Raw genomic sequence first — 27,100 nt, 5'->3', positions numbered from 1 at the left:
TCTGCCTCCGAGGGCAGAGATCCCCACACATTCGTGCACATTACTGAGGAGGCAGAGCCCAAGTTGTGAGATGGAGCCCCTGCATTCTGCCACCTCTGAGACTAGGCTACCATTTCCCAGGCCAGGGAGAGCCACAGAGCATTACCTTGGGCCAAAAAGCAAGCACCCGGCCCATCCAATCCCTCCGAGCCAGGGTGTAAGAATGGCAGTCATGCCCACCCTGCACGGACAGGGCAGACACAGGGGCAGACAGGGTGACAAAGCGGAACAATAGTGACCAGCTGAGAGCCCGCCCTTCCCTTCCCCCAGGCCTGGGGCACTGGTCGGCTGGGATTCCCACCCAAACCAACACACACACATTCAGTGAAAGGGTTTGAAAATCCTTTTGCCAATTCTTGTGAACTCAGCCTTCTAGAAGGCTGGGGTGCAACCAATGAGCACCCCAATTGCCATTGAGAGAAAGCAGAGTGGTTTGGGAGGACAGTTCTAAGGTTTCTGCTTTCCATTCTCCTCTGCAGGGTAAAGGGCATCTCAGGAACATCACAGGGTCTCAAGCGGAGATAGGAGGAGTGAAAGAGGCATTTAGGGGTGACCCCTCGTCCTCATGGCCAGGACAGGGACACATTAACTATGAGCTCTCACCCCAGGTGTCCCAGAGCTTGGTTCTGGGAGGATGCCTTTCAGGGCACTAGGGCAGTGCCACCGGGGGCCCTACTCATTTCCCCCCAGCTTTTTTAAGCTGTTGGGGAATTTTGTTTTTCTATTTACAAAATGATGAATGAGTGCATGCTCACTTAAAAAAAAAAAAGCTTATTGATGTTTTAATTTAAATCAGATAAACCAGAAGCTGGCTCAAGGGTTCCTTCAGTATTCCCAGGGGTGGTTTTAGGGTCATGTGTTCTTTAAGGAATTACAGAAGGTTAATAAAAAGGAGCATCTCATAACCAAGAGTCTGGTTGGGGCTGTTATTCTTGCTAGATTTGCTGCTGGCATAGGATGGATGGGGGCTCAGGGACCCGGGCTGGGGGTCCGCCCGTGATTTGTAGGTATTTGGGAGACAGGGTCTGCCCCAGCCTGAGCTTACCGGTTCCCGTTAAACGTGGGTTTGTACTGCCCCGCTGGGTGCAGCGTCTCGTCCGTGTACACGGGCACGGATGCCCGCACGCACTCGTGGGAGCACTGCAGGGTCTCGTTGTAGGCCGTGAAAATGTCCAGACTGCTGGGCACCCGGGCGGGGGTGAAGTCCGTCAGGTTCTGGCAGCTCTCCTCCTGCTGGGCCATCTTCCGCGGGTGGCTGTTCCTGCGCGTGCTCCCGCTTTGGGCGCAGCTGGAAGACAGAGAGGGCAGGGTGGGGGCAGGGGTCCGGCAGATGCACCCCAACATCTCCAGGGCTGAAACTGCGGCACCTTCGTCTCCAGGCATCAGTTACACATCATTTACTATTAAGTGGTGATTCCAGACTCTTCAGAAAGATCAGCACAATCAGCTTTTCATTGTTTTGGCAAAATTTGAATTTTAAAAGTGGCCATTATTGCAGGGAGGATTTTGAGGTAAGTGTCTGAGCTGCGTTATCCCAGAGCCAGGCCTTGTCTGGCCACAGAAGGCCAGCCGGACCGCGGTGCGGACCCAGTTTCCCCACAGACTCAGTGGTACTCATGGGAAAGCCTTTGTGCACAGGCTGCTGTGGTCCCATGGTTCATCCTGGAAGGGGCTACATAACTCCCCCGCCATGTCCTCTGCACCCCCTCTGTCCACACTCACAAGCTGGAAATGACCCTGGGCCATCCATCCTTCACCCCCGACTGGGTCTGTGCTGAGCACTGGCCCGAGTGCCGGTGGACACCTGCCTGAATGTCCCATTCCTCTGGACCATGGAGGCTTCCAGATGCCGCTTGGGGAGGCATGGGAATCCCACCCTTCTTGGCCAAGGGGTTTGAAGAAGACAGTGATCTCCCAAGACCCCCAGATATACCCTCTGCCAAATTCCCAAGAAGGATGGGTGGAAGCCCCATCCCCATGGAGGAGGGCAGCTAGGAGAAATCTGGGGAGCCCCTAGTTTGGGGAACCCCCAGTCTGGGGAACCTCATCCTGGCACCAGTTCCCCTTTTCCTCTCTCTCCCTTCTGAGCTCAGCCAGTGTGGAATGCAGGGCTGTGGGTGGCCAGGGTTCATGAAGCCTGCCCCCAAAAGTCCTGGATATGCCCTGGCTTGTTGCCCAGGGAGAGGAACCCTGATCCCACCCCATAAACGAAGGTGGGAAGAAGAATGCAAAAGTGGGGATCCCCACAAAGCCTTAGAACCACTCATCCACCTCCCGGGTAGTCCAGGAGGTGGTCCTCCCCAGAAGGACTCTCTGGGTGTGGTGGGGGGTGGCTGCAAACTCAGATGTGAGGGGAACCCTGGAGAAGGCCTGCCACCTATCACCCCGAGGGTCACAGAGTCCACTGTCCCCACTGGGGTGGGGCTCTTCCTTCACCCAGGTGGTCAGTGGGATTCCTGCTGCCATACAGTCATGTGGCTCAGCCCTCTGAGCCCCTTCTCTGGCCAGCAGCCCCTGCTCAGCTGGGAGCCGAGCGTCATCCTTCTCATCTGCCCAGAAAATGCCCCAGGTCCCGGGTTCGCTGGCCTTGGGCAGACCTCGCTGGCAGGAGGTGTGTTCTGCAATGCTGCTGCTCCCCACCCTCCCACCTTTTTCTCAAATCTCCATTGTCTGGAGGCTGGGGTGGGGGGCTCCCACCATCAGCCCCACCTGTTCCCTATCACTAGCCCCAGGCAGGGGGCATTTGGGTATATTACCACTCTAGCAGGGAAGCCGGGCTTTGATGCCACGTGGAGATACATGTACTGGAGGAGCGGGGCCGGGCAGACGGGCCTCCGCGAGGCTCAAGCAGCAGGGTCACCCAGCAGCTCCCCGATTTTCCCAGGGGTGTAGCAGGTGTGCATACTCAGCAAGGCCAACCTCAAAGTAGGCCAATTTCCAGGAGGAAATAGGCAAAGACAGGCTGCCTGGAGCAAAGCAGTAACCTAGTTCAACAGACACAGAATTGCTACAAAGGAAGCATACGGAGGCTGGCTGAGCACCGGCTGCCCGCCTGCCCGGGACAGCCCGGCAGGTGTGGGTCCCAGGAGCTGGGAGGAAATAGACAAAAAGGCTTGTGTGCTCGGCAGGCAACATCCAAAGGAATGAGAGGCTCTGACACAGACACCTGCTGCCCGAGAAGCCATGTCCTGGAGGTGGGGCCCACTGGTGCTCTGCAGAGAAAGCAGGGGGAGGCGCTGCACCCCAGGGCAAAAGCGAGCCAGTTGTGGCAAGAGATGGAGCTGCACCAAATCTCAGGCCCCAAAGGGAAGACCATTCTCTGGGCTGAGGACCCGCGGCTGGGTTTGAACACCCAGGACCTTTCTATGTGCACTTCCCCAGGGCACCCCATACACCCCCATTACCAGGCCAGAGAGTCCGAGGATCCTTACCAGTTTTTTAAGACAAGAGTTGTAATCAGAGCAGCTATGACCATGATGAGGGAGACGGTGATGGTGATGATCTGATGGACAGCCAGGCCTGGAAGAGAGAAGGGCGAGCCTTGAATCCAGGAGCCCAGGGCGGGCAGGGACGTGTTCCTGTCGACTGGCTGCCTAGTCAGGCCTGTCTGTGTAGCAGCCTGCACGCGCCCGGCAAGGGGCTGCCCTGGGCAGCTGCCTGGGACAGGCACTTGGGCCTCCCCTCCCCACATCAGGTGCTGTGGACTCCAGGGCCGCTCTTGCTGGGAGCCCCCCAAGCCACGGCCTCTCCCACTCTCTGGGTCGGGCCACCGTGGCTGCATCCTTTCCTGACCTGCAGAGCCCCTCACCTGGTACAGGTAAGCTCTGGCTGAAGCACTCCCCAGGACCTGTTGCCCCTCCTCTCTTCTTGCCCTGGGCACATTCTGCTCAGTGATTCTGAGCCCCCAGGGCAGCTGGCCTGCGAGTAGGAGCAGGGCTTGACCCCAGAGAAGCTAGGATGGCCCAGGATGCATTGGGAAGCTGGGAAGGAGGCCATGAGTGACACCCTTGCAGACTTGGGGGCACCTGGATCATTGGGGAATGTCTTCCTCTTTCCAGGGTTCTAAGAAGCCCATCCCCCACTGGGGTTCCAAGGAACCAAAGGTACAGGCCCAGTGCCTGTGCTTCCCAAGGTCCCAGGGCTGCAGCCGGCCTCACTGCTTGGGCTGTGCTCTGTGTACGGGTGCGCGGTGGGCGGGGAGCAGAGACAGCAGGCCTGGGGCAGGAGGACCGCCGCCCCAGAAGCAGGGCGCCCTGACCCCACTGAGAGCTGTGTGCCAACCCCACACAGATGGCAAAGGATGAGATTCTCTCCCATCTCTCCCTCTGTCCCCTAGGCCCTGCTGCACCATCTTCCGCCATCCACAGACTCGGGAGAGGGAGGCAAGCAGGCTGGCAGCAATCCCCACCTGCAGCCCCCACACTGTTCCTCCCGACAGCACATCTGCTCCACCCTTCCTGGACTGCAGACCAGGGGCCTCCCCTGGCTGACTCCACTGGACAGTGAGGTCCACCAGAAGGTCCAGAGCTCTGGCCCCTTCCCCTGCTGTCAGAAGAACCTGCCTGAGGAGCTGAGCCACAGAGGCCCCCAAGGGCTCTGCAGAGAGGCCTGCAGGGCCAGCGTGGTGCCCGGTGGAGGTGCTGGTTGCCTGAGTTCGTCCACCCCAGATGGCTGGACACCCCTCTCTCTCCACTCTGACGCCCAATCCTGACACCCATTTGCAGAGGCTGCCCATCACCAACAACGTGTGTACGTGTTCCAGCCTGGAGGACTTCAGAGTGTACGATTTTTCTGGCAGCCTCCCAGGGACACAGTCTCCCAAACAGATGTTATCTCTCTGCTGAATACGATCCTCGTGAGGGGATTGCTAATAAACGACCCAAAGTCGGGTGGCCAGGGAAGAGGCTGCTCCTTCCCGTGTGCCCCTTCTCCGGGCTATTTCTGTTTGTCGGGAGGGATTCCCGCCATGAGCCCACAGGATAAGCACCACTAGAAAACTGCAGAAAATGCCTGAATGCTGCGGACTCCCTGAATTCATCCTTCCGCCCACTGGTTCAGCAGGAACCACTTACTGAGCACCTCCTGCCCACCTGGCAGCGACGGCTCTGGCCAACTCAGCACGGCACCCGCCCTCGGGAAAGGGCTGCCGTGGCACCAATTCTTTGAAGTGATGCCACTCACTCCTGCTGGCCACGGCTTCCTGTACACCTGTGCCCAATTTGTGGCACCTGCTATAAACCTCTGGGCTAGTTTTCCTTCCTCTCTAAGGCTGCCATGTCAGCTTGCCAGTGGGCCACAGGGACCACCCTCAGTCTCACCAACAGTGGAGTGACCCCCAGCGTCAGGAGCCCCAAGATCCATCTTAGACTTAGTTGGCAGGAGAAGGGTTGGAAAGGACGTCCTATGTAAGGTACAACGAGGGACCGTGGTCTCCTCCCAGTTCATCGACACACTCCCTCTGACGGTCAAGAGACAGCGTGCTGCCACGAAGCCTATGTGCTCATCCTGTGTGTGTGCTTCCTGTGATGGACAGGAGGCCAGTGATGGCGGCGGTGGCGGTGTTCACGACCTCAGCCATGCTTAACGAGCGGCAGCGATCGTCGGGTATGCACGACCCCATTTATTTCTGGCAACTACTCTCAAAGATAGATACTGTCGTCATCAGTTACGGAAGTGAAAACTATGTGGCCATGTTTGTGTAAATTGCTTGGGTCACATAAGATCGTCTGGCTCCAAAGCCCATCCTACCAGCAGCAGTATTGTATGGTTCTGAGCTCAGACTTTTGTTAATCTCGGGTTTCACTCTGACCTTCATTCATCTCGCTTTGGGGCACCCTTCTTCTGAAGCAGGGGCTGGCACCTCTCCCCGCTACATTCCTGGGTAGGGGAACAAACTTCCAAATCAGGGAGGCAGGTGCTTGAGCCTCACCCCTTCCTCCTCGGGAGGACAGATTCCATGGGGAGGGCTCCAGACCCAGGCCCACAGCTTCTCAGCCACGTGCTAGCAGGTCACAGTCCAATCCCCAAGGCAAGAACTCAGTCTTTGTTTCTTGGGACAAACATGACATCTTCCAGGTCAGGAGAATTCAACGCCTACAGAGCTAGGTGACATCAAAGAGCACCCTGAGCAGGAGGGAGCCGCCGGAATGGTGGGGACAGGTGCAACTACGCGGCCAGGCCCAGCCAGAGGCACCGAGCAGGGCACTGGGCTGGACACCCGGCAGCAGCTGCAGGGCCAGAGGAGGCCCTGGGCGCTGCCGGATTCTGACCCCCCATCCTGTTACCGCGGGAACTCTGTTGGGTGGACTGTCTGCAGGAGTCAGAGTCCTTGCAGGGAAGGGTTCCAGGACCAGCTGTACCGCAGATGCTCAGGTCCTCCCCACCTCCCCGGGGGATAAGGACGGGGAAGCTCTCATTTTCCTCTTCTAATGGATGAAAGAAGCTGAGGCCCAGCGGGGAAAATGGTCGGCACAGGGACCCCCTCGCTGACAATTCTCAGGACAGAACAACCCAGTCAGCACACCGAACCACTTTTGCCAGCTCTTGCCTGAGGTCTTCACGAGTCTCTGAGCCCCTTCAGAAAAGGGGTTCATCAACCTGATACCCACTCCTAGCCCCCCACACAAACTGCCTGACACAGTACCTTTCAACAGTGGCTATGTGATAAATATAAATAAGTCCGTAACTGCAAAGCAGAAAATAAAAAGCCAGTGGAACAGGGAGAAAGATAAGGACAAATTCTAATGTCTGCCTTGTTCTGGAGGCCCTTCCACTGCCTTAGGTGTGAAATTTCTAGGACTTGCCAAATTAAAACTTGCAGGAAATGGTACATGTGTTAATAACCAGTTATGATAATCTGGGCAGAAATATAACAATAATATAATGGTTATGCTTTCAGGAAAGATATTTCTATGCTAGGCCTCTTGCTAAGTGATCACACGTATGATCAGTTTAACCTGTCAGGCATCCTCCTTTTTTGCTCCTGCTCACTGGTGAGGAGCCTGAAGCTCAGAAGCAAAGAAGTAAAATGCCTTCCCCCTGGTCATTCGGCAGAGTCAGGGTGAAAGGCCATTCTTCGCTTTGGAGTCTCAGAGAACATCAAACACTTATTTCCAAATGAGCACATCTGTAGCCACATACTGGTAATAAAATTCATTAGGAGTAAACACCTGACTACCCCTCACGTACTTCACTTGGACAGCAGACGGCCTCGCGCTTCGATGCCTAGCCCGTGGGTTAACAAAGAAGAAGACCCGTGGACCCCACGCTCATGACGGTTGAACACGGACCAGGCCTTCCAATATGTGGTAAGAATGATATTTGCAGGAAGCAGGTTAGAAAATGGAAAATCCGTAAGGATGCCTTGTTACTGCTTGTCTTTGGGAGGTTGAGTACTAAGAAGAGAACAGAACAGTATGTGAGAAGCTGCACCACGCTTCAAGCATCTGCCCTGCCATTTAGTCCTCTGCAAATGCCAGGAGTCCTTCCCGCCTGCCTAGGTCCCTCCTGGGGATCCCCATGCGGATCCTGTCACAACAACAGACAGCAGCCAGATTTGGCTCATAGGTTACAGTTTACTGACCCCTGATTTAGGGGGAGGACTGAAAGTAGCCTGGCTTATAGAGAGTACGTATTTACTTTGAATGACTGGCTAAAGCCGCAGTCCTTTGGTTCTGACCCTTGGCCCTCCATCCTTAAAGATTTATTATCCTCAGAGACTTCCAATGGCCCCCGCCAAGGAGATTTCAAAGACACTCACAACTTCTATCTTACCGACTTGGGCCACAATGACCAGCAGTGGGCAGCCTCGCCCTGCTGGCACTGTCCGCCTGAGGCTGGCTGGAGAACAGGTCACTCTGTGCAACGATTCCCTTGAGAATTCAGACAGCATTCCTGACTTTTGGAAACCAAAACTCAGGGAGAATTTTAGCAGCTTAATCCCTCCGATAACACTCAGAAATATTCCAGGCACATGTCTCTCAACTTTCTCCATTAAAGGTGAAAAGAAAGCACATCTTGCAAAAGACAAGGAAGTTTGGGTCACAAGAGTCGTCGAGCGGGAGACCCCCTATGGCTCCGTGGACGGGGCTCTCCCTGCCCCGTGCGCACGGCACCCGTCTCAGGAAGCCGTGCCCCCAACTCCTCTCCTTCCACACTTAATTCTTCTCAGCGCTCACACTTAATGTTCCCTCTGCTCAGGTGCGTGGTGGCCATTAAATAATGCAGGCAGGAACATCTGTACCATAAACCCTACCGACCCCGGGCGAGCGATCCTTGAACAGTGTCTACACCAGCTGTCGGGGCTGTGACTGGGTTGATGATAACATCACCTGGAGGGAATGTACACGCTATACCCCAAGAAAGGGGGAAAAACATCTAAACTTTCTCCTCTCCTCTTCCAAGGTCAATACTGAATCCATCTTCAAACTCTTTGCCATTCAGACGCAGTCCCAGGGCGCAGAGCGTGCTGTGTGGGGTTCTTGCTTCCCGCCCCTCACAGGTGTTATTGTTCCTGCTAATTCAGGGGCTCTTTCTGAGCCTGTAATTGCCACTGTATACTAATGTGCTAGGCATCAGCTGCCATCCAGATAATGAAAAATTATACCTGGAATAATGGATGGGGACAGATGGATTACCAAACTCTGCATCAATCAATAGGGCTTTTATGGTGATATTTGTGGTGGTTTGTAATACGATCAGACCCCAGAGATGGATGGGAGGTTGCTAATCCATCTCTGGGCCTGGTGCTTCTTATTAAGCAAAGCTGATCAAACATGGGTCACTGTCCACGGCAAAAACAAACCCACAGGACGCATTCTTTTCTAGCACTTGAGGGAGTGTGTGGCTCATCTGGTGGGCGTACACGGAGGAGAGCGGGACAGTGGCTCTGGAGCCGGCTGAGGCAAGGGGGGACCTTCTGTGTGTATGAAGCTCACACTGTAAGGCAGGGGTCACATTTGTAATGAGCCTGCATGGTGAGCACAAAGACCCGGGACCAGCGGGTCCAAGGATGCCTGTCTTCAGGTTTGCCGAGTAAGAGGTGACGTGGTACCCAGGTTTTTCTACCACAAAGAAACCGTCCCTTCTCCACAGAGGCTGCAGAATACTGACTTCACAGTGTGCCTTTAACACACCATCTCTGGGGACATGGTGAAGCTCACAGTGCCCACCGTGCGGCATGTGGCCACCTCCTGGGGTGGCGGTGGCCACAGAGGGGAAGTGCACCCTCCAGAACTGGGGTGTCCACACAAAAATAAGGCTGCCAGCTTTTGTGGCAGGGACACAGAGAAGATGCCAGCTGCTGGTGACCCCAGAGACCCCACGGGCTGGGTGATGGGGAGCCACAAGCCAGGGCTGTGTTGAGATGACATCTCTCATAGTAAGTCCCTCCAACTCAGGGCAGGACCACGAGTGAGAGGGAACAGAGCCCGCCAGGGAGACGGCTGTGCTAGCATCTCACGGTGAGTGAGTCCTCTGGGAATCAACCCCAAAGGACCTCAGAGTGGGGTTGGGGCAGCATCCTCAGCCAGGGACATCTGGCCATGTCCGGAGACATTCTTGGTTGTCACACAGGGGGTGAAAGGTTCTACTGGCATCCAGTGGGTAGAGGCCCAAGATGCTGGCAGACGTCCTACAATGCACGGGACGGCCCCGTAAGGAGGATGATCCGGCCCCAATGTCAGAAGGGCTAAGGTCATCAGCTCACAGGAGAAATGCGTGAAGGACATCAGGAAACAGGTGTCCACACCTGAACCGGCATTACACCACCAAATGGACTTGCTGGGGCACCATCAGTGGGTTAGTAATTCCCACTCACAGCCCCTGTGGTCACAAAAGAGGAACTGTGGTCCTTTCACCGGCACGCGCCTCCTTATCAGCAGCCAGGCCGGAGGAGGGCTTGGGGGGCTGGCCGCTGACAGCCACTCAGCTCATAAGGCCATGCCCAGGTCATGGGCATTGACAACAGTCAGGGACTACTTCATGCAGAGCCACCACACCCCTGTGGGTGGGTGCAAAGACGCTCCCGTTTCCACAGTGAGGCTATGGGGTTTTCTCACGTTTGCACGGCACAGTTCAGGAGGTCCCCAGCATCACCGTCAGCTTCCAACCTCTTGACACTGAGAGTTGAATGAAGCTGTTAGACTGACAGTTGTGGCTCATTACTGTGAAGGGAGGCAGTCTAAAATCAGCGATGGGCAGAGGCGCGGGTGTCCAGGAGGGAGCAGGTGCCACCACGCAGCTGTCCCCTTCGCGGGGAGGCAGGCGGAGGCACTCACTCTCCCTGTGATGGAGGCTTGGGGGGAATGCCCACCGCCTGTGTTGGGAATCAGCCATGCAGTCGTGTAGGCTGCCTGGCAGCTGTCCTTCCCCAGCCCTGCAGCCCTATGCCGACACAGGATAGACCCTGGCCCTGCCCTAAATCACACTGCTGGCCCAGACGGCCTGGCCTGGCCCCAGGTAAACAAACACACTTTCATCAGGCGGGACATCCTAAAGGCTCAGAGTGACCTCCAGGGAGCTGGGGTCAAGGACAGTTCTTTGAGCAGGTCAACCCTTTACTGCGTACAACCGAGACCCAGAAACCCAGGGCCCAAATCCAAGCAGGCTTGTTTCAGAGCTGCTGCTGCAGCCGCTCTCCTGCACAGCCTGCCGGGGAACGGTGGTCCTGTCCCCACAGGGGGCCGGCCAGGGCCATGGTGACACAGTCCAGGGAGTACGGGGGTCATCACGCATCCCCTGCTGGTCAGGAGCTCTGAAAGGAACTTGAGTTGGACTTATGTCCCTGATATGAGGCAAACTAAAGCTGCCCTGTCCCTGGGTTGGCACGCCGAGGGTGAGGAGAGCTTTCTCTGCATCAGGAGACACCTCTGAACTTGACAGAGCCCGTGCCTGGACCAGAACACAGAGGGAGCCGGGTGCCCAGCGGTGCCCGGTCCACTTCCAGTTCTCAGCCCCAGCGCCTCGGCCTCGTCTCAGCTTGCCCCCTGCCCCGCCCGAGGAGCAGGCCCTGCCCCTTCAGACCTGGGGCCCACGGGGTGGGTGGTGGGCTTGGGAAACCCCATTCATTGGTGGTGTTTCCACAAGTTATGGGGTAAACTGCATCCCCCCCAAAACTCACACGCAGAAGCCCTGACCCCCAGAGCCTCAGAGGTGGCCTCATTTGGGAACAGGGTCTTTGCAATGGAATGAGGAGGGGTCGCCCTGGCACCTGCCCTAATCCACACGACTGGGGCTCTTAGCAGAGGGGGAAATTTGGAGACACACGTAGAGCGAGACGGTAGTTCCGGTGCCACAAGCCAAGGGCCCACCAGGAGCCAGGAGAGGCCCCGGGTGCCTTCAAGGGGGCGCAGCCCCACCCACACCTCCATCTCGACTTCTCCGTGGAATTTTCCATGGAACTTCTTTGGGGAGGCCCAGGAAGCCTGGGGAATCAGCCTGCGTCCTCCTGATGACGCCCCACACAGCTGACCTCAGAGCCCTGACCCGAGACAGGCAGCCCCGGGACCTGGGTGCCGAGACCCTGCACAGAGGACCTGGCCTGTCTGTAGTGGGTAGAGCACTGGCCCCCACCCCAAATTCATGTCCACCTGGAATCTCAGATCTGACCTTCCTTGGAAATAGGTAATTAACGATGTGGAGTGAAATCTTTGTAGATTTAGGGTGGTCCTGTGGACGGCAGTGACCAGGACACTGAATCAGGCCTAGGAAACATGCCTCCCAGCCTGAGGCCCCGCCGCCCCGGACGCAGGGGAGTAACCGGCTCACTCACCGCATAAGGGCCATTCCCGAGGGAGGCACAAAACCCCTCCCGGAGGTGAAGTTCTAAAGTGCCAGGGCGGCTCCCAAAGCCAGAGCACAGGGGCTTCCGCAGCCGCCGCTGCCCCCAGCTCACCCCAGTGGGGTCTGCTGTTTCCTCCCCGAGTGCGCGGGAACACATGGACACATGCGTGCACATGCACAACGCACACGAACACGCATACGCACAACGCACATGCATACACACACACACATGCACACACTGAATTTACTGCTCATCTCATTCAAGAACAGAAGCTGCTGATACTCAGCTTTAGCTCAGGAGCCAATATAGAAATGACCCATTTCTTTCACTGAAGTCCCAACATTTGAATATTTCAGCAAAGGATGGCGCTCTGGGAGGAGTGTGCAGGGGACGCCAGCATCGCTCCACACGGAGGAGAGTTCAGGGGGCTGGGGAGGAGCAGGCCAGGCACGCATCAGCACTTCAGACGAGCGGAGGGGCCTCCTGCTACCCAAGCAGCGTGTCCATGGGCCTGGGCCTGGCAGCCAGGCTCTGGGCCCCGCGTGTCACCTGCAAAGTGGGACTGGATCTCTCACCAGCCATACCAGCACCCATACCAGGACAGAGTCTGTATTCATTCCATGAGACGGTGAATGGATTGAACTTCTGAGCAAACGGGGGCCCTCCCTGCACACAGGGCCTGCCGTCCTCCCTCTCGGAGCCATCCTCACCGCGGGACCTGGATATTCCCATTCGCACACCGCGTGCCCGGCGCTGCCGTGGTGCCCCAGATTGGAGCCAGAGCGCAGCATGTGTGCGGAGGGCAGTGGCCCCCCTGGTCACTGTTACTTACAGGGAGTCTGGGCAGAGACCCAGGCCACCTTCCTGGCTGGGCCTGGGCGCACCAGCTCTGTGCATGGCCTGGAGCAGACACCTGCCTGGTAACTGTGCTCTAAGCAAAAGGACGGACCAGTGTCTCGTCTGTGTCCGGAGCCACAGCATGCTCGAGGATGCCACGAAGTCCAGTCCCAGAGGCCTTAGTCCCGTCAATCGTTTTATTTGGGGCTCTCTTAAAAATATGTTCAGGATGCCCCAGACACCCACCGAGTTAGACAGGAGCCCAGACCTTGGATATTTACTTTTCTGCGGTTTGTTCCCACATCACCTACTTATTTTCAGTGATGTTTCAGCACACAGACTGTGGCCCCGGACAGATATGCCCGTCTGGTGGCTGTACCTAAAGGACAGGTCTGAGCATGAGGTCTCAGTCTACAGGCAGAGGCCAGGAGGAGGACAGAGCAGGCAGCTCCCAGATGCCGGCTGAGGAGGAGGGGGCACAACTGCAGCGAGAAGCCAGAGTGTCATGGACAGAGACAGAATCAGGGGACAGGGACACAGACAGCAGTGAATTCGGCTGGACTTGGAGCCGGTCCACCTGTGTTCTGACCTCAGCTCTGGGCTTCCAGCCACCTACCTTTGGGGTTACTCTGAAAGTTACAGAGGAGGCCCAGGAAGCCTCTGACCTGGCATGTGCACACAGCAGGCACAATGGCTGCTCCTGGCCTGGGGTCTAGGGTGGAGGAAAGTGCAGATTCTGGGACTCGGCCTAAGAACCTGACTTCAGATGGAAGCTGTTCCCTTATGCCCATGTCCACAAGGGTCACTCATGATGACACCTTCTGTCCTCTGGCCAGGCCATCCTAGAGGCCCAAGCTATCAGCAGCCATGAGCAACGTGCCCTTCACTGAGTGAGGCAGGGTGCCTGCAGGACCTTATACGACCACCCCACCATGTCTCTTCCTTGTCCCTATGTGAGGCCTGACAATCCCCAGGGAGATGTGATTGGAGAGTGACACACCTCGCCTCCAGAAGGTCCCTGTGAATAGGGAAGGGCTATGCATCCACCTGCTCAACAGCTGCTTGGTGAGGACCTACTGTGTGCATGCACCAGGCTAGACTCCAGGCTGCAGTTGGAGACAGAAGCAGACAAGTCCCCAATGTGAGCATGTGGCAGCCCAGGAGCCCGAGGGGGTGGGCGCTGCTGAACATGCTCAGAGACCACCGTGCACCTGGGACACAGCTGCAGCGGTGAGAGGGGCCCTGAGGACCCTGACAGAGCTGTTAGGACGTCAGGAAGGGTCCCCCAGAGACCAGGATCGGCACGCCAAGACTCCGGGTGTGAGTGCACCATGGGGGGCCCAAGCCTTCACCCCTCCTTCTGGCCACACTCTTTGTCTTGTCACCTGGCAGTGCCACCTGCACCCCAGGTCTCTCAGAGGGGCGGCCTGCCTCGGCTCTCACCTCTGGGCTGCGTCAGCAATGGGACAGAGGGGGGACACAGGCGTGTGTATGTGGGCCTAGCTCTTCTGCCCTCGTGCCATTTCTAGAACATGCCCGGGCCAGCTGCTGGGGGACAAGAGACCCGTGGAGCAGAGCTGGCAGCCTCAGTGCCCAGAACTGAAGCCAGCCCAGATATGCCGCCACGTGATGACCCCAGCCCTGTGTGCCAGCCTGCAGAGGGCACTCTTGTGCCATATGCCCTGCGGCCTGGTGCTGCCTGTTACACAGCATGTCTGGGACCACAGCTGACTGGTACACTAGGTAGAGGGGAGGGATGGTCTCCCACGCAAAGAGAAAGAAACACATTGACAAAGATCAGAGTGGCACCACCAGGGAGGCCTCAAGATAGGAAGGCCCCACTGACGACATACAGGGGCTTGCTGCTCCCCAAGGGGGCTGGGGGCTGGTCCAGAGGGCTCTGAGTATCAGATGTCACCCAATACCATATCTGCTCCACCCAGCCTCACTCACCCTGTCACCTCATTTCCAAACAACTACTCACATGAGGGCCTCTCTCCCTTGGCCTGGGACCCCAGGCTCTGACCCCCAGGATGAGGGGGAAGGGGTGCAGCACAGCTGGGTTTGGGGCAGCCTGAGGGCACCCTGCCTGCAGGGGCTTGGTGAGTGCAGGGCCCCTGCCTTTCCCCAAAACCCTTCTCATCATTCCAGAATAGCAAAGGTTCTGTGCCCAGGCTGGAGGAGGGCATTCTGTGCATGCAGCTTAGCTCTCTCCTAGAGATTCATGATGAGCACGTTGGAGAGTCCTTCAGATAACAAACCTATTGCAGAAAGTTGGCTTAATCCACCATTCCCCAAACCCTTTGACATCTGTGCTCTCCACCCACGGAACACACACACCTGAACCCCTGGCAGAAGGTAGGCTCAGGAGAGGGGCGAGCCCCCCACCTGCTGGTGGCCCTGCTCGCTGCTGCTTCTCCAGACCCAGTGCCCCACCTGCCGCCCTGCAGGCCCTCGGCGAACCTCTGTGGAAAGGAGAGGAGAGACGCAGCTTGGGACACGCTGATCCCTGGGGCACTCCCCTTATCACCTGATCAGGCCTGGAGGGGCTCCTGCTCTGGAGAGTGAGAGGTCAGAGAAGAGCTCTGCATGATGCACATTGTGGGGTAAATTGCAATATTTCCAGAATCTCTCACCTGGCTTTAGCCACTTACACATCAACAGATGTTTCTTCCTGCAGTCTCTGGGACGAGGGGTGGAAAGGGGCTGCTCTCGCCTCCCCTCTGTTGCACAATTGGTCTGGTGCCTGTCAGTCACCAAGGATCCGCCCAGGGAGTTTCTCCCGGAAGGGGCAGGTGGAGAGGTGAGCATGAACAGGGACTTGAGCAAGTGCAAAGGGACTGCAGTGGTCAGTGGGGAAGAATGGAACCCTGACTCATCACGAGCCACAAACGAGATCCTCCCAATCTAGCCTTTCCTTAGACTGATTTCGGTCACACAGGTTTATTAGCCCCAGGCCAGGAACACTGGTGCCCCCAGAGCTGCACACGTCTACTGCAGTCACCTCCCAGAGCACCTGAGTGTTAGTCCTGGGCTCCGAGCCAGGGACCCCACTCTGGGGGGACAGCCATGCTTCAGCCACCACTGAGCTGTTTCTGCAGCGCCAAGCCCCTCACCTCTGCTGGCTGCTGGTTTGGGCCCGAAGGTGGCCACCCCTGTCTGCACATTCAGAGACACTCGCTTATCGGTGTAACTACAGGAGTTCACCAGCAGTTACCTTCCTGAGAGCGCTGAGTCAAGCTTCTAGTGTTAAACCGAGTCCGAGGGGCAGGCTGAGTGGGCCCAGCCTCGTGTCCACAGAGCAGGGGTTTGCAAAACGAGCCCCGGGGTCCAGGTGCTGTCAGCTCTGCCTTCAAAATCCCCCGACAAGCATCCACGGAGCCTGCAGGAGGGAGGTGGCTATCCCCGTGTCCCATTACATCTCTATGCAGCCAGAAAGTTTGAGGAAATTGCAATGCGATTTTGAGGGGATGGGGCTCAGGAGAGGGGGAAACAGCTCTCAGCACCAGCTCCCACGGGCGAGCCTGGGGAACTTTTTAAAGGCTTCCTAGTGGGGAATATCGTTAAAGCCAACTGCAGCCTCTATCTTCATGCTGTTAACTGCCATTTTATTAAAAACAATAAACAGACAAATATATGCACTTAACAGGTCCCAGTACCCTCTTCCCACACCCAGAAGTCCTGCTTGGCCTTCGCTGTCCTCAGGCAGCCTGACTGCCCTCCTCCCACCAGGGTGGGGCACCTGATGGAAGTCTCCAATCCCCCAGACAGGGCCACCTGTCAGGCCAGGTCGGGGGGGCCTTGCCCAGGTAGGGCTGAGCCTCTCTATCTTGCCCCCTGGGGGTGGGTCAGAACGGAAGGCCCAAGCAATGGTGGCCATGAGAGAACTTGTCCCTGAGATGCCAGGACAGCGTGGAGGAGGGTCCGGGGGGTGGAAGGCCCAGGGGAGTGGTGGCTCTGGGTGGAAAGAGGCCACCGAGGAGACAGCTGCCTTCGCTTTGCTGCGGAGTCCTTGAGGTATTCAACCCGTGTTGGCAAGATGGGCTTAAAACACAAGACTGAGACCCCACCCGAGACAAGATGCAGAAACAAACATGAACACGATCAAGTTCAGTCTGGGAAATCAGAAGGGGGGATTTCCCTGTGAATTTGGAGAACAGAAAAGGCATGTTCTCCGCCCCCAAAATGACAGCCGTTTGGAGTCAGGGAGGCGTCCATGGGCTGCTGACAGAAACGGAGGCAGAAGCCTTCGAGAGAGACAGAAATCCAGCTTCCAGTCCACCTGGTCCCAGCCCAGGTGCTGAGGAACGGCCCCTGGGGCAGGAGCTGGCAGGCTCCCTGCAAAGGGCCAGGCAGAGGCTCAGGATTTGCGGCCCGTGGTCCCTGCTGCACCCACTCACCTCAGCACAAAGGTGCCACAGATAAATGCCAAGAAATGGGTGCACCCGTGTTCCCTGTGGACACCAACATTCAAATGTCAGATGATTTTCCTGTGTTATAAAATATTATCCTTTTGATTTTTTTTCCCCAACCATTTTGAATGGTAAAACACCATTCTTAGCTCCTGGAATGTACGAAAACAGGAAATAAGCAGGATTTGGCCCCAGGCCAGAATTTGACAACTTCGGAACTATTCTCTCCGTGGCTTGTCATGCACAATGTCCACCACTAAACACAAAATAAGCAGGCACGCCAGTGGATGGGGCCAAATGAACAGAAACCAAGACAGGAAAGAAACAGCAGACAAAAGAAATAATCTGACAGAATATTGAGGCTTTGGATTTACCAGGCACCAACTTTAAAATAATGGTGATTAATACATTAAAGACAGATCACAAGGTGGAGATCTTCAGGAGAAAGCTGAGACGTGTATACCTACTAAAATCTCACGTCACTCAGGTATGTGAGTAACATGTTTGTATATGAATAATACACATGACTATTTCTGAAGAAACCAGAAGCTATTCCTGCTGGTTCCTGTAAGATTGGCCCTGGGAAAGTCGAACTTCCTCTTTGGGTCCCGGTTTCCCCATTTGGGCCTGCATCACAGGTCCCCTGACTGCTCTGAGCCTTGACACCACACCTTTCAGGGGCTGGATAAAAATAAAGGAGGAGGCCCCCAGAATCCCTGCTCTGTCTTGCCACCATACTGTCTCTCATCCTGCCCTCCACACGGGGCCGTGAGCTTTCACCAGGAAGAACACAGACACCCTTTGGCCCAATCAGCGCACGACGGCCTGTCCAACAGCAATGGCTCCGGATCCTGTGAGAGGGGGGCGTTCACAGCAGGAGGCCAGAATCTTCAGGTGCAGGTGTGGGACGAGAGAGGACTGAGGAGGCCTATGGACTTGCTGGGAGGCCAACACAAAGGCCGTGTGGCCAAGGAGCCCTGGGTCACTGTTGGCGAGAAGTCTGTTCACAGGGCACAGGAGGCCTGAGCTGCCAAGAGACCCCTTTTGAGAAGCGAACTCTTTGCAGAATAAATCGTTCAGGTGATGGCGTAACTGGGGGAAGGTGGGAGGGGCACAGGGCCAGACAAGAAGGCTTCTCAGAGGCACTCCCTGGCTGCAGCTGGGCCCCCTCCTTCAGCTCCTGCACCCCACCAGCAGAGCAGGCTGCCTCACAGGCTCAGCACACCACCCACCCTCTGGGACTGGAGGGAATCAGAATGCCCGTTCCTGGTCACTCCACGGGCTGGAGGCTGTGCTGCACGAAGCCATCAGGATCCTCCCCAGGCCACGAAATGCTCTGCCCCACCCAGGGACTGCGGCGTTGTCTCCGGATGAGGGTGAAGAAGAAATGGTTGTGATGGAGAAGAAATGGGTGGTGGGAGGGGGAGCACCTGCTGAGGCGGCTTCCGCAGGCTCAGCAGGCAGGAGGGGGGCGGACGGGGCACCAGGAGGAACACGGCCTTGAGGCCAGCCAGGCCGGCCCCGGAAGTGGCCGGATCACTAGCAGCTCAGTGACCCTGAGCTCACTGCTCGGAGTCTCAGGTCCTACGACGGGGATCAACTGAAGCCGAGCCCTTCACCCCTCGCCCTCCCTCCCAGGTCAGGGTGGTGGGGGTCTCGTCCCTGCCTCCTGCCAGCCACACCCAGAATGTCACCCACTCCTGGGCACTGGATGGTGTTGCAGGAGACGAGGATGACCACATCGCTCCCCCTCCTCTCCGTCCCTCTGTCCCTCCTTCCTGTCTCCATCTTTCTGTCTCCCTGTCCCTCCTTCCTGTCCCTCTGTCCCTCCTCCCTGTCCCTCTGTCCCTCCTTCCTGTCTCCCTGTCTTTCTGTCCCTCTGTCTCCATATCCTCTGTCCTTCCCTGTCTCCCTGTCTTTCTGTCTGTCTCCCTGTCCCCCTGTCCCTCTGTCTCTCTTCCCCTCCCTCTCTGGTTTGATCAGACCAAATTGGGGTCTCACTGCCCTCCCTCCCAAGGTGACAGTGATGGAGGACAAGGGGCTTCACAGGAGGCTGTGGGGGTTTCTATGCCCCCCACAGCAGCATGTGCCCAGCGCTGCCCCACACCCAGGGCACCTACCCATCCAGGCCTGGTGGGGAGGATGGTTCCATCTGCAAAGGTGACAGTCCTGACATACAGTGCCCACTCCAGGCCCTGGCACACGCCACCCACTCCAGGCTGGATCAAACCATTTTAAGCATAGGTACGAGGACGAGAAGGTTGGCCATCGGGTCCCTTTAGTCAACTCCTGTGTCCTTGAGCACAAAAGTCTCAAGGGCAGTGAGGCAGCCGGGCCATCCTGCCCTGATGCTGTGACAGTTCCACTGTCTCCCTCTGTGCCTGTGTGCACATACGCACAAGCACACACGCGCATGGACACACACGTGCACACCTCCCCTCCTGAAGCACCCTCTGCAGTGCACAGCCCCTTCCACGCGGGGCCTCTGCACCCCCGCGTCCAGCCGCCAGGTCCTCCTCGCACACGCAACCATGAGGAAGCAGACACACCCAATGCTTGTTTTCCCTGGTCCACCTCTTAGCTCCTGTCCCCCACCAGGCCACCTCCTCCCTGCCTGTCGCCCATCCTCAGGGCTGCATGTGGGAAGGGCAGATGCCAGGGCACAGACGTGCCTGCTGTCCACGTGTCCCTGCATGTCGGGGCATGCAGTGTCTCCTGCCTTCACCCTTTGCAATCCCTGCGGGTGGTGAGTCAGATGTGACTTTGGTTTTGCAAATAAGGTGCCAAGGCCCTGGGGGCAAGGTGACTTCTCCAGGGACCCTCCACAGCAGGAAGCAGGGCACAACTGGAGGCTGCGCCCGGCTCCACAGCCTGCATGAGGCAGAGATGTGCTGTGCGTGGGTCCTAGGAACCAGTGGCAGCGGGGTGGGGGGTGGGGGAGGTCTCTACAAAGGAGCCCTGGAGGCTGGAGTGCATGCGGAGTGGGCGTGGAATGCAGCAGGAGAAGGGAAATGGTATCACTGGTTGAACTGCACCCCGAACCCCACAAGAGAGAAGAGGCTGGAGTCCTCACCCCCAGACCTCAGAATGTGGCCTTATTTGTACGTAGGGTCATGGCACATGTGACAGGTTAAGACAGCCACAGTGCAGTAGGGTGCCCTGATCCAGGGGCACTGCTGTCCTAAGAAGAGGGATCCGAGATGGGGGGGCACATGATGACAGGGCGGAGCTCACAGTGACACTGCCACACGCCCAGGGACACCTGGAGATGGGAGAGGCAGGAACAACGCTCCCCCGGAGCCCACCTGGGAGTGGGGGCACACCCTGCCCACGCCGGGACCGCAGACTCCGGCCTCCAGAGCTGGGGCTCAAGCCTCCTGTTTCAAAGCTCTGCCCCTGCAGCCGCAGAAACCAACACAAACACGAGGAGAGGGCTTTGGGGTCAGGAGGCCGAGCCTTCGCAGGAAGGGTCTCTGTGCAGGGAGTGGGTGGCCCCAACTCAGATACAGACAGTCCTGCTGCCACGGCAGACCAGGTCCCTGCAGACCAGTCCTATGTGTCTCCCTGGGCCCCACACCCAGAGCCCCTGTCCCAGGGGTGCAGTGGCTACATGATGTGCAGTGACCTCATCATCACACCTGGGACACCAAAGCTCACTAGCCACCTTGTCAACTCAAATCCTGATTTGGGGAGGCAATTTCTCCAGCTAGGGAGCTTTTCCAGAAGCTAAGCTGTGAACAACCAGATGAACAGGCAAACTATAAAGCCTGGTGTTCATCCGGCACAACCACCACTCCCAAGCTGAGCTGCAAAAGAATGGAATTCAGTGGAGATCGTTTGAACTAAACAAGACTATTTTCATCCTAAGCCATAAAATACCCTTTTGGCCATGGCACGGCATTAGCTGCAGGGCAGACTTGGGGTGGCCAGTGTTGGATGGTTCCCATCCTTCCAGGGGCGATAATCCGCAGCCACCCACTGGGTCCCCGCTGTGAGCAGGCGCTGGTACAGGCGTGTGACACAGCACCACCCATCCCTACAACAAAGGCCTCGTGCTCCCCAGATCTAGCCAATGCGTAACCCCCCACACTGACTGGCCTCACCTGGTAACGGCCTTTGAAGCTGTCATTAGTCAAGGTCGTCCATTATCCTGGACTTGAGGTGAGCCCTAAGCCCAGAGTCAAAAGGGTGGGTATGTGGCACACACAGAGACACAGGGAGAGGCCGCTTGAAGGCAGGCAGAGAAAGGGATGCAGCCACAAGCCCAGGATGCCTGCAGCCACCAGGAGCTGGCAGGAGGAGGCAGGAATCATCGCCCCCTGGAGGTGGCCAGAAGGACCCACACCTGGATTGGGGACTTGGCAGCCTCCAGAATGGGGAGATGGTACACATGTGCTGTTTTAAGCCCCCTAGTTTGTGGCAACTTGTGGTGGCGGCCCCAGGAAACTCCCAGTGCACTTTGCTATCTGCACGTTACAAGGAGGGAGTGAGGCTTGTCCCAGTTACCTGTAGCCCCGTAAGTGGCAGAGCCCACGTTCAGACTCAGCTCAGCCTGATTCCAAAACCTGCACTCTCCACGCATCCTCACATCCCAGCCAAATCCTGAAGCTGGGCACGTGCCCCAGCCACGGAGGGGCTTGGGAGCAGGACATTCTCCAGGAGGATGTATTTCCCAGGACCTGGTGACCTCTGCTGGCCAGATGCCCTCTAAGATCTCCAACCCATCCACCTGCTCTGGACTCAAAGCCAAATGCAAAGGGGTGTCTCATTCCCTTCGGAGGCAGCCTTTCATTTCCCGTCCTCAGAACTCTGTCTAGGGTGCCCCAGGAACTCCAAGACATAAATAATTCTTTCCTGAGCATAACAGCCTGAGACATGCGCCACTGACTGGCAGCTAGAGGGAGGTGCATCCCGACAGCAGAACAGGGACCCCAGAGTAGAGCTCCTCGGACCTTTTCCTCAATGTTCTGAGCTCTATTATTTTCTAATCCAAGTGCCCCAAATCTGTACCTGCTATCAAGTTTGGAACCAGGGGTGCGTTACTCCCAAAGGTGTGGTGAGAAGAAAACAGAAGCTGAACAGCTGTTTTCCTCCTTGGAGGAAGGGCACCTGGGAGCACACCTGATCTGCCTCCACACGCGGGGCCCAGAACCACTGCCTCTGTGCATGCGCTGAGCGGGAGGACCCTAGAGCCTTCAGCGTGGGAAACTGTCATGCTAGGCCCTCCAACGAACCCCTGCGGCCACTGGTCACTGTTACTTAGCAGGATTGCATGTGATTATTTCGATTCTCACAGTGGAGGGAAACACAGCTCACATTCCAGGGGACTGCCTGTGTGTCCCCTCCAGGAGACTTTGTCTAAGGGACTCCGTCCTTGCGGTGGTGGCGCTGGCCCTCAATGGGGAGGTCAGGCTAGAGTCTGGACCCTGGTCCCCTCTAGGGCTGCCGAGCCCAGGCACTCAGGCCACTGAGGTCTGACGCTGCTGACGCTCTGGTGACCCATGTGGTTCTACTGCCTCTGCTTGCCTGTCACCCTTCATGTGGTGCCACCATGCTTGGGCAAACCACCGCACTTGGCCCCAAGCTGGAATTTATCTGTGTGGGGGTGTGCATGGGTGTGTGATGTGTGTGCATCTGTGTGCATGCATGCATGTGTGGCACATATGCATCTGTGTGTGCACATGCGTGTGCCTGTGTATACACATTTGCATGTGCTGTGTGCAATGGCTGGTGTGCAGGTGTGCCTACATGAGCAGGCACATGCATGTGTTCTGTATGCATCTGTTCATGCATGTGGCATATATGTATGCATGTGTGCTGTGTGCATGTTTGTGTGTGCGTGCATGCGTGTGCACACACGTGCCTGCATCTGCGTTCAGATCTGCCCCCTCTGGTCCAGCACAGCCAGACCTGTGTCTTTCTCCAAGGGCCTCGCAGCACCATGCTCTCCGATTACATTCAGTAATTGCTCTGCTGATTGACTCATTGACCTTGGACAAATCACTTAAATTCTCAGCCTACTCATCTGCCAGAGGAAAAATATGCAAGAGTCCTCTGAAAATCATGCAGCATTACACAAACGCAAGGACTGCGCTTAAGCTGGGGGCCCTGGCCACATGCAGCCCCGGGAGCAAGGCCCTTTCTGGATGTAAACCCACAGGCTCGTGGCTGCGCGGCGAGCCATGGAGCTCTGCCTGGTCTCGCTGCCCTTGACAAAACGACACAGGCCCTCAAAGGGCCAATTTGGTGCTCACGTTCAGCTGTCCCCTGAGGTCACGGTGGCACTGACCAGAAGCCTGTGTGCCCCCACATATCCTCTCTGCCATGCTCCTCCTGTAACCCCTTCTAACTACTCCCGGCCTGGCCGTAAGACCCCATCTTCCTCCCAGTAGAAACGCCTGATCGCTCACCTTCCCATCCCAGAGCAGTCCCAGCCTGGAGAGCTCTGCTGAGATTGACCGGAGGCACCGTGGCCCCGCCTTCGACCGTAATCATATCATCAAGACTGAATCAGCACACGTGTTACTGAAGTCAGGAGGCCGATTACTCCCCGGTCAATTCCGAGCAGGTGAGTGAGGGATGGTTCTCGGCAGGCCTGCGCTGAGGAGGGTGACCTTCATATTGCAAACCGGCCCAGCGGCATGGAGCTCTTCCAGGCTCGGGTCACAGGGAAAGGCCAACCCACAGGGGCGGGTGGGGAGGAAAGGACTGAGCGCTCGGACCCCCTGACGTGAGCACCCGGCAGAGCCTGGCAGGCGCTGGAAGCCAGGGTGGAGAGCCAGTGGGCACGGGCACACAGGCAAGGTGACATAGGCGGGTCCCACGGTTTGTCTGTGGCGTTTCTCCACCCACACAAGCGCCCTTCCCTTTCTCACCCCATGAGCTGATGTGTCTTCTGGGGCCCAAAACTCTCCCCTGGCGCCAGCCTGCCTTGTCCCCTGCCCAGTACACACAGGTGCCATCTAAGAGGTGCTGGGTGTTCAGGTGTTCACTTTACAGCTGCTGCCCTGGGTCCTGCTCCCCAGGACCCCCATGAAGTCCTGATAACCTGACAATAAAGGGACCAAGTGACCTCAGGGGTCTCCGGCAGAGAGCACATGTTTGTTCAGCAGGAGCCCTTCCCGCCTCTCCCCCAGGGAGCCCTACATGGGGATGCGGACGGCACTGCAGCACCACTTGGGAAGGTCTGGGCCCGGGCCACACTGCGGCAACCCTGAGTCACGTCTGGAGGTGGCCACGGAGCCAGCACAGGCTCTGGGCCCTGAGGGCCTGAGGGGCACCTCCCAGAGCAGGTGGCGCCCCTGGACCAGATGAGTGGAGTCGGGAGGCAGCCGGAGGATGGCACCTTTGCCCTCACTGCCCCCTTGGTTTTGTCTCCCACACAAGGATGCAGCTACCAGAGAAACTCCACAGAGCCAATTCGCAGCGCGGCCCCCGCGCAGGTGTGAACCGCGAGCTGGGAAACGGTGTGCGGTCAGGCCTCGCGTCGGTCCCCAGAGGCAGGCGTAGTCCACCGGCGTGAGTGCAGGGCGAGGCTGGGAGGGCCACTTGAAGAGGTGACAGGCTTTGAGGTTTAGTTATTCAGTTGATCTTACTTTGGATTTAGAAGCAATTTTCCACTTAAAGAAGCAGGCTGCGCAGGACACAGACCCTGTGTGCCCTGTCCCCAGAGCCCCCCGGGCTGCGACCCCAGCGGTCCCTGCAGTGCCCATCCCAGGCCCCGGGTCCTGCTTAGCTCTGGCTTGTCCCTCCTCGGCTTCAGTCTGAACACAAATCTCGAAGCTTCACTGTGTCCTGGGTGACTCCCATTGGCTGGAGCGTGACAGAGACGTGTCCCCTTGCTGGCGAGGATGACTTGGACCCCAGAGCCCAGACCGTGGCCCCGAGCTGTCTTCACAGCAGTGTTACTCCCCACCCTGTGTGGACACGAGTGTTTCCTGGGAGATAATTCGAGATGTAAAGGCCAGTTCCCCTCCCAAGTCTCACCCCCGGCCATCAGTCTGGTGGTGTCCTGGCCTGGGTCAATATCAGCATGACGGTGGCCACTGTTGGGGCTCCAACACCCTCCTGCCTGTTTCAGCCCCGCTCTACGGTCAAGAAGAGGGACCTTCTCTGCTCTTTTTTCACTCAGGAGTCCCTACTTTATTCAGTTGGTTATGCTGTTTTTTGTTTTGTAGCTGAAATGGTCTCCATTCAGTCAGCAGGAGCCCCTGTAGGCTGCCCTCCCAGGGGTTCTCTGGCCACTTCCTTACATTCTGGGACAGGATGTTGCAGGCCTGACATGTTGTGGCCCTGCTCCAGCCCTGGAATCAACCAGTTCTTCAGAGAGCCCTGGTCCTCTCATGGCAAATGCCAGAAACCCAGGCCTGAGCTAGGCACGCTCACTGCCACTGGCGGGGTCGCTGCCCAGAAGGGGCCTCCTGGTAACAGCCAGGAAAGGACTTTATGAACATGAGTTTGCACCTATAACCTTGGTAGTGGGTTGAATGGCGTCCCCCCCAAAATTCATACCTACACAGAACCTCAGGACAAAACCTTATGTGGAGTGGGGCTTTGAAGATGTGATTAAGCTGCGGTCGTTCTGGACGAGGATGGGCCCTAAACCCCGTGGCCGGCATCCTTGTAAGAAGAAGAGACGCTGACACAAGAAGGGAGATGGTGGTGCATGAAAGCAGAGCAGAGATCAGGGGAGGTGGCCACAAGCCCAGGGGCTCTGGGCCTCCAGGAGCCGGGGGAGCCAAAGAAGCCTGGCCCCCAGATTCTCCAGAGGGGGCACAGCCCTGCCAACACCTTGATCTTGGACATCCAGCCTCCAGAACCAAGAGAAAACACATTTGTGCGTTTTCTTGCAGAAGCCCCAGGAAACGCACAGACCCCCCAAAGTCAGCTCAGCACCCCCCGTCAGCTCACTCCGGACCCCCTTGCCTCTGCGTGGCCAAGATGACCTCTGCAGCTGCAGGGTCTGCGGCTCCTCGGCTGCGAGAACCCCCACTGACTCCGCTCTGCCTGCTCCCTGAGGGTGGAAGACAGACCGTGTGCAGCGCTGACAACCCGTTCACTTTTTTTTAATTGCGATAAAAATATGCATAACAAATCAGAGAAGAAATAAACAAAATTGAGAAGAATAAAACAATTAAAAAAATCAATGAAACCAACAGCTGGTTCTTTGGGAAAATAAACAAAATAGATAAGCCGCTAGCCAGACTCAATAAGAGAAAAAGAGAATCTACACACATCAACAGAATCAGAAATGAGAAAGGAAACATCACAACAGACCCCACAGAAATACAAAAAATTATTAGAGAATACTCTGAGAATCTATATGCTAACAAACTGGATAACCTAGAAGAAATGGACAACTTCTTAGAAAAATACAACCTTCCAAGACTGACCAAGGAAGAAACAGAAAATCTAAACAGACCAATTACCAGCAATGAAATTGAAGCAGTGATCAAAAAACTACCAAAGAACAAAACCCCCGGCCCAGCTGGATTCACCTCTAAATTTTATCACACATATAGAGAAGACATAATACCCATTTTCCTTAACGTTTTCCAAAAAATAGAAGAGGAGGGAATACTTCCAAACTCATTCTATGAAGCCAGCATCACTCAAATACCAAAACCAGGCAAAGACACCACAAAAAAAGAAAATTAAAAACCAATATCCCTGATGAACAGAGACGCAAAAATACTCAACAAAATATTAGCAAACTGAATTAAAAAATACATCAAGAAGATCATACACCATGATCAAGTGGGATTCATCTCAGGGATGCAAGGATGGTACAACATTCAAAAATCCATCAACATCATCCACCACATCAACAAAAAGAAGGACAAAAACCACATGATCATCTCCATAGATGCTGAAAAAGCATTTGACAAAATTCAATATCCATTCATGATAAAAACTCTCAGCAAAATGGGTATAGAGGGCAAGCACCTCCACATAATAAAGGCCATATATGATAAACCCACAGCCAACATCATACTGAACAGTGAGAAGCTGAAAGCTTTTCCTCTGAGAT

General features: G+C 56.5%; 1 protein-coding gene across 1 annotated transcript in view; it reads right to left on the bottom strand.

The window, feature by feature from the left end:
• Positions 1 to 27,100, bottom strand: part of AJAP1 (adherens junctions associated protein 1) — a 113,719-nt gene that overhangs the window by 10,396 nt on the left and 76,223 nt on the right. Inside the window, exons 3-4 of the mRNA XM_036925441.2 lie at positions 3,471 to 3,558; positions 1,085 to 1,327 (exon numbers count right to left, since the gene is read on the bottom strand). Of these exons, the coding sequence (XP_036781336.2) occupies positions 1,085 to 1,327; positions 3,471 to 3,558 (331 nt within the window). The remainder of the gene's footprint in view (positions 1 to 1,084; positions 1,328 to 3,470; positions 3,559 to 27,100) is intronic.

Source organism: Manis pentadactyla, chromosome 4 (genome assembly GCF_030020395.1).
Source record: "Manis pentadactyla isolate mManPen7 chromosome 4, mManPen7.hap1, whole genome shotgun sequence".
NCBI classification, from domain to species: domain Eukaryota; kingdom Metazoa; phylum Chordata; class Mammalia; order Pholidota; family Manidae; genus Manis; species Manis pentadactyla.
This window is presented reverse-complemented; position numbering and strand designations above follow the sequence as displayed.